General features: G+C 37.0%; 2 protein-coding genes across 3 annotated transcripts in view; both read left to right on the top strand.

The window, feature by feature from the left end:
* LOC108257774 (phospholipase B1, membrane-associated) overlaps positions 1 to 8425 on the top strand; it is a 36498-nt gene extending 28073 nt beyond the window's left edge. For both annotated transcript variants that reach the window (XM_017455789.3, XM_053675777.1), the window contains 11 exons: positions 205 to 248; positions 770 to 872; positions 1481 to 1532; positions 1998 to 2078; positions 2185 to 2250; positions 3389 to 3483; positions 5111 to 5192; positions 5452 to 5556; positions 5657 to 5752; positions 6420 to 6494; positions 7521 to 8425. In XM_017455789.3, the coding sequence (XP_017311278.2) occupies positions 205 to 248; positions 770 to 872; positions 1481 to 1532; positions 1998 to 2078; positions 2185 to 2250; positions 3389 to 3483; positions 5111 to 5192; positions 5452 to 5556; positions 5657 to 5752; positions 6420 to 6494; positions 7521 to 7802 (1081 nt within the window). In that variant the 3' untranslated portion in view covers positions 7803 to 8425. The remainder of the gene's footprint in view (positions 1 to 204; positions 249 to 769; positions 873 to 1480; positions 1533 to 1997; positions 2079 to 2184; positions 2251 to 3388; positions 3484 to 5110; positions 5193 to 5451; positions 5557 to 5656; positions 5753 to 6419; positions 6495 to 7520) is intronic.
* Positions 8426 to 10662: 2237 nt separating this feature from the next.
* fkbp3 (FKBP prolyl isomerase 3) lies at positions 10663 to 14902 on the top strand. Its single transcript, NM_001200966.1, is given in 7 exon segments — positions 10663 to 10776; positions 11182 to 11283; positions 11431 to 11529; positions 11647 to 11782; positions 12821 to 12888; positions 12989 to 13086; positions 14504 to 14902. Coding segments are annotated over 7 exon segments (663 nt in total). The 5' UTR covers positions 10663 to 10671; the 3' UTR covers positions 14559 to 14902.
* Positions 14903 to 14904: the final 2 nt, after the last annotated feature.

A 14904-nucleotide genomic window follows, 5' to 3' on the forward strand; every position in this document is an offset into this window, starting at 1 on the left:
GGGAGTTGTAGTTGTATTTGGCCATGTTTGTAGTTCATGGTGCATTCTGGGAAATGGAGTTGTTGGTTTGGTGTTATATGACAAATAATAATAATAATAATAATAATAATAATAATATATACATAGATAGATAGATAGATAGATAAATGTGTGTGTGTGTGTGTGTGTGTGTGTGTGTGTGTGTGTGTGTATGTCTGTTTGCAGTATTGGGGGTGATCATTCATTGGACACTACAACAACACTGCCAAGTGAGTTTATCTTAGCATTTACTTGGACACAAACAGATTTTACTATCTCTGTGATGTATTTACATTGACTGGTGTGTCCCCTTATCATGCATGTAGTCAGTGTTTGATGTCTGAAGTTTTCTTCTTGGACTGGAGGCTAATATTGGGAACAAGTAATAGACGTTTATAGTTACCAGTTTAGCCATATGGAATCCATATGACTAAATCATCACACATCAGTAACACCACTTGTACATAAACTATTTTATGAAACAGTAAAATAAATCCATGTTAAAGAAATATATTAATCAAACTGGATCTGTAGTATTATCTAAGTCACTACTAACGTTCCACCTTTAATCTCTGAGCCACCCCTCTTTGTCTGATGCTTGTGTTCAGTGATCTCAAACGATTTCCTGAACAGGAAAATTATTCCATCTTTAAAGGGGCTTCTACAGCAATATAGAATAGCACTATATATAAACAAAAAGAACTGCATTGATGCACTACTTATCCAACTGTGTGTATGTTGTGTTTTACAGACATCCTGAGACAATTTAACCCATCTCTACAGGGCTTCTCTACTGGAGACGGCGTGTCAGCACAGGACGGCTTCAACATGGCCGTGTCTGGAGCCATAGCCTCGTAAGTATTATCAGCTTCTTTCTGCTTTTACACTTTTGCCGGAAAATATTTGATTATTTTACGAAAGATCGTAAATTCAATTTTGTCCAAATAGAAGCACAGGACTGTAAATATACATGGTTGGTTATGTTTCATTTTAAAGTCACATTTTATGTTTTAAAGGAACTTAAACATCAGTAGAAGGTAAAATTATATAAAGACCTAGCTTTCCTGCAAGGACCCTGTAAGACAATCTTGTATGGTTCAACTCTAGTAGAGTGCTAGAGTTTTTGCTTGTATATTGCCTAAAAAATAATACATACTTCATTAGGGCATATCTACATTGGATCTAGATAGTTTCTCCATTTCAGGCCTCAATTTACATCATTCTGACCCAGAAATGAGCTCTGCTGCCCAGCTGAAATGTAGCTGCCCCTTTGTTTCCCTCTGCCCCTTATTCCAACTCACAAGGCATATGCAGTTTAATGTTAATGCTGGTAACAGAGGACTCTAAACATTACAAACTGCTTCTTTAAGCCTGGAACCCTTAATTCAGTTTGTCCAAATATTATTTTCTATATATTTCTATAGTTATATTAACCATATATCGGTCTCTTTCTCCATTCCAGTGATCTTGCAGCACAAGTCAAAAGACTTATTCAGGCCTTAAAATCCAGTGAGGTGAGGCTCATTTCCACTTTTTCACAATTTTGGCTTTCACAATTTCAGTGCACATAAAATTTTAGGATACTAATACTATGAGTAGAGAGTGTAAAATGCTGAATTAACTCTGCAGTTAATTCAGTGTGTTCTTTTCTCTTTGCTTGTTTGTTTGTTTGTTTACTTAGATTCAGGAAATCAACTTAATTGCTAACGTGGCTAAAACTACACTCTGCACTGAGTATTGCGTTCTTAAATGTTATTTGCAGTGGCTGCTTGAAAATTGTTTAAAGTGGGTTTGTTAGAAATGGATTGTTAGGAGGGTCGCTTTGAGTATTTATTATTTTAACAAAACAATATAAACTCCTTGTTATATGTTTCTTAATGCTTTAGAACATGGGACTTCCTGTTTTATCTACACTACTTAATCATAATTTTAGCCCTTTCAAATTCCCTTATCACAGAAATCTTCCTTTTTTTCCGCAGAATGTAGATTTCGAAATGGACTGGAAGCTGATTACTGTGTTTACTGGGGTCAGTGATTTGTGCCAGTATTGTATGGACCAGGTATGTGTCTGTTTGTCTTGTCTGAAGCATAGTGGTTGTTCCTGAAATTGTTAACTGGATTCTTTATTTATTAACACTTTGTTCATATGTTATTTCATTTATGCAGAACAACCTGTCACCACAGAACTACAGTCATCACCTCATGAAGGCTCTGGATCTGCTGCATAAAGAGGTTAGAACATGATACTGTAGGACTGTGGTAAATAGGACTGTCCCCACTAAGTCAACAAGTTAACTCGTTAATCATAGTACACTTGGTTGATTCAGTGCACTCATTTCTTTATTTATGCATTTAGTTATTTGGTCAATTTTATTAGTGAATTATACAAAAACTGTCAATCAATTGAATTGAATCTATTTGTTCAGACCTTTTAGCAAATAAACAAATCCAAGCTATCTACAGTAGATTTTGTAGAGTTTGGACTTGATCAAACTTAGCCAATATCCGATCCAACTGGATATACACTAGGACTTCATTGTCCTATCATAACTATACAGCTGGTCTGATCTACACTGCCAGTCAAAAGATTTAGAAATTTCTACATTTTAGCATTTTTGTTTAAATGACCTCATTTTACATTTTACAAATGATTTAAAATGTAACTAAGGAATAAGTATAAGTGAATCAAGAATTGTGAATTATTAAATGTTTAGCAAATTGAATAATGTTAGATCTGATGTATTTAGAAATATTTACCACTTTAATTAGACTGTTGTAGTATATCACATATTTAGGTATTACATACATAAATATATTTTATATGTAGGGTCAGTGAATTTACCCTCATGCCCATGCATGTGACCCATTTAGTATTTAGTATACCCATTTCCACAAAGATTTAGGTTTCCTTATTTAACTGCTATTCTGCCTTACATTTGGTCTGTAGCAGTATGTGTGATTAAATGTTAATAAAACGTAAGGAATTCCAGTTATTCAAAAACCTTTGACTAGAAGTGAACATACAACTGGAATTACATATATTACAGTTGTTCATTAATAGAAAAAACTGTAGATATTTCCCACAAGGGAAGCTTGGAACAACTAGTCGGTGAGTCTAGGCATAGGTTTGAGCAGAAATCATCAAATAATATGTGATGAGACAGATCTATATGGGATGGTGTGTAAACTCTGCAAACTATTCTTTACTTGCCAGGATGTAACTGTCTAGCCCTGATGTAGCCTTTAAAAAATGTTTGAGGCAGTGGTATCATGTTTGTTCCACAGTTATATAAGTGAGTAGGGGTAATTATCCTTATGACTGACATGATGATTATCTTCAACTAATTCCTCTCTGTTTCCTCCAATACAGGTACCTCGTGTTCTAGTGAATGTTCTCACAGTTCCAGAAATGGAGGTCTTGAGGATGGTCAAGAAGAGTTCATTAGGCTGCAGTTTTTTCCCCAGGTTTCTGAAGTTACATCAAATCATTTATGCATAAAGATCTAATGTTTCTGTACTGTCTGAGTTGAAAGTCTCTTTCTTAAATTTTTACAAAGAATGGTGCAGTACTAAAAATTTTATTTGAAAGATTAGATTGGCTCCATTTCTCCAGTGAACATGGAGAGTTGTATTGCTACTACAAGATAGAGGATATGGATACTATAGGGATACACTGGGGCAAGGAGACAGAACGCTGCTAAATAGTAAATACTACAGGAGGGTTGGGTGCCCATGGAACCTGATTAAGTGCTTGATGATTTTAGCTGATGATTTTAGCTATTGCACAGGAAATAATGCTGATGGCCTTCAGGTCTGTAGTTGAGAAACACTCACTAAATTTAGAAGAGCTCAGCTAAATAAGACAGCACCATACAGGCCTTTAAATGGAGATGTTTGTTTTAGTTCAGTCTGGGCCTACAATGGGTTTTGTACAGTCTTTTCTTATTTTTGTACATTCTGACCCAAATTTGGTCCCATATACCAAAAGTTGGTAGTGTAGGTCTTGTAAACATACTTATTTAAACTTCTAACATCTGATCTTAATGTATGATTTACCTTCAGTGGTAGCCACCTTATAGTACGAGTCTGATATTGGCTCCTGTGTGGCACAGCAGAAGAGTGTTTGTCCTGCCTATGCTTGGGAGATCCTTAGGAGTTTAAATCCTGATGACACCACAGACATCCATGATTGGGAATCCTAGAGCACAAAATTAACCATGCTCTCTAGGTGGAAGGAATGGCATTATTCTCTCCACTGTAGATCAGAGCAACACTAACCATATGGCATCTGTGAGCCCATGTATGCAGAAGAGGGCAGTTAGTGCTTTCCTCTAATTGTGTTACACTGCCCTGTGACATAATCAGCAGTTATAGTGGTACCACAAAATGTGGTACTTGGCTTCGTGTGTCTAGGAGGAAGCACATACTTGCCCTGACCCTCTGTTGTGTGATAGGTGACAGCTGGATAGTAGATAGGAATTGGCAGTGGAGAAAATGGGGGAAAGGCTGTTGTGGGTCTGATCTTGGCCTATGGTAGTGCTTTTAATGAGTCTCCTTGACCTATATTTGATCCAATATAGCTACAGTTGTACATACAGTATGTCTTGCTAATATACCTGCTGAGTAGCAAGTCTGATCTCAACAACCTTCAGTAGGTCTGATCCTGGGTTACAGTAGGTCTTGTGGAATCCTATCTTAAAAGATCTGATCTTGACCTATACTAGGTCTGATCTAACTAGAGTGACATATGAAGTTGATGCACTACGTGTATATAGATCTAGTTGAGGCTGATATCAGGTTCAAGTTTTGTCCTATAGTCATGTGGAGTATTGATCTAGTCAATCTTGAAGATCTTGGCCTCCATTTCATCCAATATTCCTACAGCTGGACTTGCAGTAGCCTACAATAGGTGTACAGTTTATCTAATCTACTTACAACTAGACACAATAGCTGAGCTTGTTGATCTCCCTGTTTAGGTCAGCTGATCTTTATCTTCTGGAATGTGTTATTAGTCAGGCCTTCAAGCCTTGTGCAGTTCCTTGAAGTTCCTTGCAGTTCCTTGCACTTCTTATTTATTTGTCTGTGTTTTCAGAGATGTCTGTCCATGCCTCATGACCCCAGGTGACAACTCATCAGCACTGACAGAGCTAAAGCTCATTAATCAAGAATATCAGGTACCTTGACTGAAATGCAATTTTATTGTCTTATCAAATATATCCAAGAATTCATTATAAAATATTGACCTTGTAGTCTCTGGCACATAAAAACCTTAATTCCAAGACTGAAATGATACCATGGTGTAATGAATGACCCTTGCTGCAAATTGTTAAATGAACTTATTGCTTCTCTCTCTCTCTCTCTCTCTCTCTCTCTCTCTCTCTCTCTCTCTCTCTCTCTCTCTCTCTCTCTCTCTGTTTTTCCCTTACCTGTTAGACTGAGATGACAAAGCTAATATCTGGGGAACGTTACGATGGCCATGAAGATTTTACTGTTGTACTTCAGCCTTTTCTTCAAAACACAACCTTTCCTTTAGATAAAGTGAGTGTGTGTTCATGTCTTGAACTCTGGCTGCACATTATGGCTTTGAAAGATTATAAAATACTAACAATTCCATTTTACTTCTCTTTACATATTCCAGGAGGGAAATCCCGATCTCAGTTACTTTACATTAGACTGCTTCCATTTCAGTGAGCGGGCACAATCTGAGATGGCCATTTCCCTTTGGAATAACATGGTAAGCCACAGAACTGAACTGGTCTCCACCCAAGATATGATTTGAAGTGCCCTCCTTTTAATGTTGTACCTTTTCCATTTGTATTTGCCAACATTGTTACTTTACTAGCTAGTTAGTACAATAGCTAGTTAGAAAATTATTATTATTATTATTATTATTATTATTATTATTATTATTATTATTATTAACTAGTCTTGCTTGTGGTTCTATTCTCTTTAATGCACTCTTATGTTCGACAGTTTAGGCAAAGCCATCCATAAACCTGTAATGTCATGATTACATTCCTTCTTAAATTGTAAAATTATAAAATATGGAGGAAGGCTACAACTTCTGTATATACAGTGAGTATGAAATCCAAATGGTCAAATATCTTACCACAGTCTAGTGGGGAATTGGGTTAACAGCAGCATGTGGTGCAGCAGATAGTTTCACAGCACCAGGGTCATAGGTTCGATCCTGAGCTTGGGTTACTGTTCATCCCATGTTCACATGAGTTTCCACCGGGCTCTCTGCTGTCCAAAAACATGCAGGTAGCTGGATTGGATTGCCAAGATGTGTGAATGTATATGGAAATTGTGCCCTGCACCTATCCAGGGTGAATTCTTCCGCCTGGAATCCTGTATTCCTGGATTTTTTTTTATTTAATTTGTTCATTTAATTTGTCTAGTTGGAGCCACTGGGAAATAAGCAGACCTTCAACAACTTTACCTACGATCGCACAAAACTTAGGTGTCCATCAGAGGTGAGTGTGACCAATAATAAACTCAACTTCACTAATGGAGTGTACAACAGTAATAAGTGCTATTTGGGAAATAATAAAGATGATGCATATGAGCTTTCACTGAATTTAAAACTTGAACTGAATGTGTTGAATGACAGAGTGCTGTCTGATATAGATAAACACTGTTGTACATGCTAAAACAATGATACCATACACCATCTCAGCTATGCTATTTTCTTGATGACCGTTACATTTTAGAATGAATTAGTTCTTAGTCTGCAAAGGTGTAGTGCTGCTGCACACTATTTTATACAGTTTAGTATAATAACCACGTGGTGCAAAGTGACAAAAATATCACATTCCACAAATAAACAGACTGCACTGGCATTTCCCACAGGCCATTTGGGCCCTGGACACCAAGCTTGGACTCGTTTTCACAATACCCACACCACCTTCATTCCTTTGATACATCTTCTATTCATTCATTCAGTAACCACTCTATCCTGCATTTAGAAATATTTATTATATATGTAGGCAATTTCATAAAACTACCTCAGCTTAATGTTGCACAGCATTATATATTATTATATATTGCAGAAAACAATTGCACATATGTGCAATTTATATCCTCTGCATCTTTGTAGCCTCACATTTTTATACTTTGGAAAAATACTTTCTCATTTTCTAACTCTATGTAAACTCTATTTTTTGTCACGAACAGTCGTAAAAAGCATTTCACTACACGTCATACTGTGTGTGGTTGTGTGCATGACAAATAAAATTTTTATTTGAATTTAGCTGAGAGAATACTTTTACATCTACTGTATTTTTTTGTCATGAGTTTTGCTGATTTCTTGTTTTGCTAAATTTCTTGCTATATTTAAAATAAAGAAACCATAATGCTGACAGAAGCAAGATCTGCTAAAGATGATGCCGGTCTGTATTTTGAATTGTGATTGAGAGGAGGAAGTGCTTTGGTCCTTATTTACAGTAGAACTGTTCTATAGGCTAATTTTTTTTTATGTTTGTCTGTTTTCTCTGCGTCAGACTCTCAGACCATTCATTTATACCAAGATGAACAGTCACCCTGATTACTTCACAACTCCAGAGCCAACATCTAGAAGTACCCCAGTTCCCAACAGCCCAACTCCCTGCCCCAACAGCTGCCACAACAGTGTGCCTATGTGGGTGCCAGCCCTATTTGGGGTCGCAGGTTTACTCCTCGGCTGGGTGGTCACCTGGCTATTTATGCGTCGGTGGATTAAGAAGCAGAAGAACGAATACAAAGTGAAGGAAAAGGAAAGAGAGATGAAGGGAACTAGCTTTTAGCACTGAGCTATTTTTACAGTACCACTGACTTTGGAAAACATGCTTTTTAGACTGCAGTAAATCCATCAAACTGGATGTGTATGGTTATGGGATGACTTTTATATATCAGTGTGAATCTACACGCATAAACACAAGGCTGTGGTCCATTCTGAAGTGATCATTACCCCTGTGAACTCTACACCCTCCAGAGAGAGAGAAGGGTCCCCCTTTTTAGGGGTTGAAGGTAATAGCCATTTGGATGGTACTTTACAATAATTTGCAGCCTACAGATACATATTCAGAAGCAGCCATGACAAATAACTTAAGTGTTTGTTTTTTTTATTGGAGGGGACGTTAAAGAATTAATATACAACAACATATTAAACTTTAGCAGCAGCGGCTCTTGAACAAACAGATTTTGGTCGGGCAAGGCAGTTGTTCGACTCGTTGTTTTTCTACTGTGTTTGATACAACAACTGTGTTTTCCATGAGCAATGTGTCATGTGTCATACTATTGCAAGTTTATCTGTTTAGTTATTGCAACAACAGGAAAGTCTTCCACAGGTTTTACATTCTGAAATCAAGAATTTGCTTAAAAGTGATGTCTCGAGTGATGTCTAATAAAGTAAAAGATGCATAGCTGATGTATGCAGTGGTTCAGTGAATGTTTAGGGTATGTTTCTGTGGTGGGGGCCCATGGTCATACTCCAGCCTAGGGTCTTACAAACCCATGGGCCAGCACTGACTATAGCATTCACCTGTTACTTCATAGGCTAATGTGGACTTGTCTGAACTGTAAGTCATATGTAGGATTGATTGTGCTTGGTGATTTTGCCATTGGGATTAATACAAGTTTCTCGCATATGGACAGTCTCATTTGTTCACAATGCACTTGTTTCTTTGCTGATTCTATATCAAAACTGCTAATCCTGCTACTCCGTCGATTAGCCTGTGTTAGTCTGGGTTTGCGCTTCTTTTGAATCAGTTTCCAAAACAGTCACATGGTTTGTCCTGCTGGAGAAAAACCATTACAGAAATTCTAATGGTTTAAATGGTTATAATGGGAATTGTATTGGTTTTAATGGAAATTATAATGGTCCTTGTGGGTCTCTACTGGTAATGCGTTGGGTTCCATTGGTGAAATGTTTATGCGTAGTGGAAACCCATATAAACCATTAAATCCCAATAGAATATGGCCCAAAACACCGTACATTTGTTAATGATTTATTGGTATCTGTTGTGGAAATCATTAGAATTTCTGTAACGATTCCTATTGGGGTTTTTTTTAGCAGGGTATGCCAATTCAACACTTCCTATGTTATTGGCCACGTGTTTATGGCAGAACAAATCAAGCACTGATACGGTTTTTGGAAGTAATGTGTATTTTTTGGCATATGCTTCGGCGCTTTAGCCCCACAATTTAAATTAACAAAAAAAACAGATCAGTCATGTGGAAAAAGTAAGTACACCCCATACATTTATCAAATCCATGAAATTAGAATCAGGTGTTCAAGATTGGGTGCCAGTCATTAAAACCTGCTTAGGGAGTGTTTTGCTTAAACCTCACAGCTAGTGTCTGGTGTTCCCTTTGTTTTTGAGAGGTGTGGTGTCATCATGCCAAGATCTAAAGAGTTCTGTAAAGCCTTCAGAAAAAAGGTTGTGGATGCCTAGGAGTCTGGCAAGGGATTTAAAAAGAACTCCAAATTATTTGAAATACATCATTCCACTGTAAGGAAAATCAAATGGTGCAGATTTCAAATGACTGACGATTTGTCCAGGACTGGCCGTCCCAGCAAATTCAGCCCAAGAACAGACCGTCTGATACAAAAAGAATTCTCCAAGAACCCCAAAATTGAATCACAGGATCTGCTAGTAAGTCTTGTAGTTGTTGCAGTCAAAGTGCATGCTTCTACAACAGAAAGAGATTGCACAAATTTGACCTGCATGGGAGGTGTGCCATGAAAATGCCTTTGCTGTTTATAAAGAATATTAGCACACGACTACAGTTTGCCAATGAACATATAGGCAAAGACCAGGCCTTTTGGAATAATGTGCTCTGGATAGATGAATCAAAGATATAATTGTTTGGCCACAGTAACAGCAGACATGCTTTTCAGGAGAAACAGCTCATACCAACTGTGAAGCACGGTGGTGGAAATGTTATGGTTTGGGGTAGGTTCACTGCCTCAGGGACTGGACAGCTTGAATTTGTTGGTTCAGCTATGAATTCTGCATCATATCAAATAGTGCTTGAAGATAATGTGAGGCCATCTGTCCGAAAGTTGAAGTTGAGTGGACCTTTCAACATGATAATGATCCTAAGCACACTAGCAGATCCACCAAGGAACGGCTCAAAAAGAAGAAATGGAGGGTTATGGAATGGCCTAGTTAAAGCCCGGATTTGAATACCATTCAAATTTTGTGGGGGGATTTGAAACGAGCAGTACATGCAACAAAACCCTCAAACGTGTTGCAACTGAAAGAATATTGCATGGAAGAGTGGCCAAAAATTCCAGCAAGCCGATGTCCGAGACTGGTGGACAATTATGCAATTTTATTCTCTTAATAGATCAATTCCATATCCATAAATACAAATTCTTAGGCAAGAAAACATGCTTTTCAGTGATTAAACGGGAAGTTAAACATTATGTTGCCTAAAAAATAAAATAATAATAATAAAAAGGCAGTAAAGGCAGTACTTTTTTCATGTCTTTGTGTAATAATGTTTATTCCCCCTAGCAATTTTATTTGTTAAACTGTTTATACGTGTTTATATTATATTAGAGTTTTTGTTGTTGTTGTTGTTTTGTTTTTTAAGTCATAGACGAGCATAAAGCAATCTGATTGGCTATTTCTCAAGCGGTCAGAGTTCGTGAAGTTCGAAAGCAAAATGGCTGCTGCACCAACGCGAGAGTGGAACAATGAGAAACTGAGCAGTGAGGAAATACCAAAAAAGGACGTAATCAAATTTCTACAGGACAATGCATCACATTCGGTATTCGCAGTTCATATTTGTGTTGAGATGCTTTGTATTAAATTGTGCTTTGTTAGCAGATGATGCACGAAGGCTAACATCAGATGGCTACTCCTCACATAGCACAGCTGGCTCTATAGTCCCTGAATATGTGTACTAAATAGAGTATAACGTAATGCTTTGTAAATCTTATGTAACAATGTGTACAATATCATATAATAAGGTGTACCATTTGGACCTCAGCATATTTCAGTCTTGTACGTTTCATGTGTTATAATGTGTTACAGTCTGACACTATAGAACAAACACAATGAAAATATAACCATATCTAGAGATGCACATCTACACATTTTTGTATTGTCTAAGATAATGAATAGAGTGTGAGTAGAGGCAAAAAGATAGCTCAGTATTTATCTGTGCTTCCAGTTTCTTGTTGAGCACAAACTCATGGGAAATATCAAGAATGTTGCGAAGACTGCCAAAAAGGAGCAGCTTATTGTCGCCTACAACCAGCTGTTTGAGAGCAAGGTAATGTGGTTTAAATTTGATCATCTCTTGAAGATATTTCTTTGCGTTTCATTTAATCCATGTTAATTCTAAAATATCCCCTCAGTTTGGTGAATTCATTTGTAGACGATTATCAGTAGATTTAAAAGCGTGTGCTGGTGTTGTTAGAGGTTTAAAGGCACGGAAGTGGAGCAGGTGACTGAAGAGGTGAAAGCTGTGAAGATTGAAGAGAAGCCCAAAGAAACAAAGACAGAAGTTGTAGATGAGGTAGAGAAAAGATTCATTTTGTATGCTGTTACAGTTGTGCTACTTGACTCTGACTAAATATGTACTTTAGCATTTGAAAATGTTCTTTCTTTTCTCTGCTTGTTTTTCTCTGTACAGGGCCCCCCTAAGTTCACAAAGTCAGTGTTAAAGAAAGGAGACAAGACCAACTTTCCCAAAAAGGGTGACACAGTGGCATGTTGGTATACTGGCATGCTTGAAGATGGCACTGTTTTCGATACCAACATCCCTGCAGGTTGGACTGTCATCCTAACGCTAGTATTTCTGTGTTTAGTTGTAGATGTCTGGTGTTCAGTGGGGTTGAGGGCAGGGGTCTGTGCAGGCCACTCGAGTTCTTCCACTCCAACTTTGTCAAACCATGACTTATAAAGCTCAATTTGTGCACAGGGCCATTGTCATGTCATATTTGGGTCCCTTAGTTCCAGTGAAAGGAAATTTTAAAGCTACAGCACACAGAGACATGCTATAACACAATTTTGTGACAAAACTTTGGAGAATATCCACAAATGGGTGTGAAGGTTAGATGTCCACATACTTTTGGCCATATAGTGTATGTATAAGACACCGTTACAGCAAAGACTTGGGTTGGTTAGTTAGTTATCTACGTGTTCACAAACACTAATGTGTACAGATGAGTTGGTGAGACAGCAGGACAGACGTGCTCCTGCATCTCTCTCTAATGACACTATCTGTATCTGTTTAGTCCTCAAAATATTGGTATCTGTACTCAGATTTAAACAGAAGTTGGCATGCGCTTTATCCAGGATTTATTTATTTATTTATTTATTTATTTAATATGACCACTACCGCAATGCCCCCTGGACACACTGGAAAACAAACGTATCTCTAGTTTTAACCAGATGCCATGTTCTGGCAGGCTTTATAAAAATAAAAAAACTACAGCAAAGTAGTGCATCTCCTATATTTCTATTCCTATTTTCTCTATTTCTATCTATTTAGAACATATTATCTGTTCATTCAGAATAACATTCATATTTGCTTATTTGCATATTCCATCCCTAAGATAGAGTCAAATTCCAGTTACCTCTCTATACGCTTCTCTATATGCAGGCGGTCAAACCACATTGCATGCAATGTGAAAAGGCCAACATGTCGATGAAAGACATTTCAACTGAAAAACTAAACTCAGAATTTAGCCAGAAAATAAATCGCTTGTTCAATTGAAGATTACATATTGATTATAAATATTGATAAATTATGCATGGCTGATTTTTATGGATAAGCAGTAATTGGCCATGACTGTCCTTTGCAGGGGCACGGAAAAAGAAGCAGACCAAACCACTTTCCTTTAAAGTCGGGATGGGCAAAGTTATCCGAGGGGTGAGTGTTTTCTGTTGTTCATTATATAAATGTCTCTTTATTTATCTCTTCCTTGCTACTATTTGTACACTCACTCATTCACTCACACTTGCACTTACAGTGGGATGAGGGACTCCTAATCATGAGTAAAGGCGAGACTGCACGTTTGGAAATTGAGTCAGATTGGGCCTATGGTAAAAAGGGTCTTCCTGATTCTAAGTATCCTTTTATAGCATTGAAATATTGTATTGAACATACCCTCCTCAACTTGCCCATCTTAAAGGCTGTTCCAATACTTCTGTTAGCTCAGGTAAAGTTCATTGGATGCATTAATGGAGGCCTCCAGCATGACTGTAGACTTTAGAAGTACAACTCAAGCTTTCCAAAACAGCAAAAAATGGTGTACAGCCTGTCATATTTGTAAGGAATTAAACACCAGTGCAAACTGTTACAGGAGAATAATCAATGACAAGGTGGTGTGATACGAAGTTAATTATTTTCCACTAACAGCACATCCTGAAATGTTTTATTGCACTTATACCACAGTAACTTAGCAGTTAACTTTTTATCGGTTTAATGATGTTTAGTGGTGTGTAACTTCCATGAAACAAAGTATTTCTTGTTAGCAATTATATCAAATATAAATCTCATCAAGCACCAGCATAATTTTTCTCTCGAAGTTAATTAAAGAAAATACAACCCGTCATGTTACCATTAAACCACAAAGCCCTCCATGCTGAAGACTTTACAGGTACAGTTTTGTTACAGGTCTATTGCAAAGAACTGACAGCAGAGACTCCTGTTAAAAATGTGAAATGAATGTCTCCTCATACAAATATTCACTTTATTAGTAATTACACACTGATAAATACATCTGTTTATATAAAGCATCCACCATATCACTATAAGTCCCTGAAACTATACAATGGTATACGTAAACTAAAAAAAAGTCATTAGAAAGTCTGCAGTAATATAAAAGTTAACGTTTAATAGGCCATTTTTATGTTGCATCTTTAACCAACTAGTCCATCGACCTACTTTAGTTTTGTTACTTTAGTTAAAACTTTAGTTTTGTTCTATTTATTTATTTATTGACTAAGCTTTATTGTGCTTTGCTAATCAAGGATAAGATTCTGTTTCCAAAATCTAGTCACACTGGTGCAGTTTGCTTCCACAAAGACATCCATGTTTTGTTTTCAGCGTCAATGAAGCTGATACTTTTCTGTACATCATTGAAGGGAAATCACCAAAGAATTATTCAAGTTAAATTAGGATCGCTGCTAAAAGCATGTTTGTATGTTGAAATACAATAATCCGCTCCTGTTCTTGTGCTGCAAGTGGACACTTGAGTGAGGTAGGTTATGCATCATTAAACAAAGGACCAGTTTTCAAATTTGCACATTTCTGATCAGAGCCATTCCTACAGTAATCTGGCATTCAAGTTTATACAATTCATATTTAGCATTAATAATTAGTGCACAATTAAGGCATTACAGTTCAAAGGTTTGTCATGCCTGTGGTCATTTCAAATGAAAAATCAGGTCACAGAATTAATTTTGGTTATGTTTAATGTAAAATTGAATACAAGTGTGTTATTTCTGTTGCTATATAGCTATTTCCTTAATTTACAACCCAGAATTCCACCAAATGCTAAACTTATTTTTGAGGTTGAATTGGTGGCCATTGATTAGGATCACCAATGTTCACATCAGCAGAGGATTAATCATTACAGCAGAACTCAAGGTCATGTTTGTCAACCTTCCTGTGAAACTCAGTATTGTAATATGCTGCAAAAATACACCTTTATACTACAGGTGAAATCAGGACTGATGTGATGTTTTACCTTATTGTGCATGTTTCTTTTTATTGTTGCTGAAATTAATGATAATTTAAAAAAAAAAAAGGTCAGAGCTGGCTGTGTATTTCCTTCCTGCCTCAGTTCCTTTTGTTATAACAGGGATTGTAACCCTGAGGCAGGTTACTATAATTCAATTATTATACTGAATGTGAACAATAAAAAGAAAGATTGAGTACACA

This window comes from Ictalurus punctatus, chromosome 25 (assembly GCF_001660625.3).
Source record: "Ictalurus punctatus breed USDA103 chromosome 25, Coco_2.0, whole genome shotgun sequence".
Classification (NCBI taxonomy): domain Eukaryota; kingdom Metazoa; phylum Chordata; class Actinopteri; order Siluriformes; family Ictaluridae; genus Ictalurus; species Ictalurus punctatus.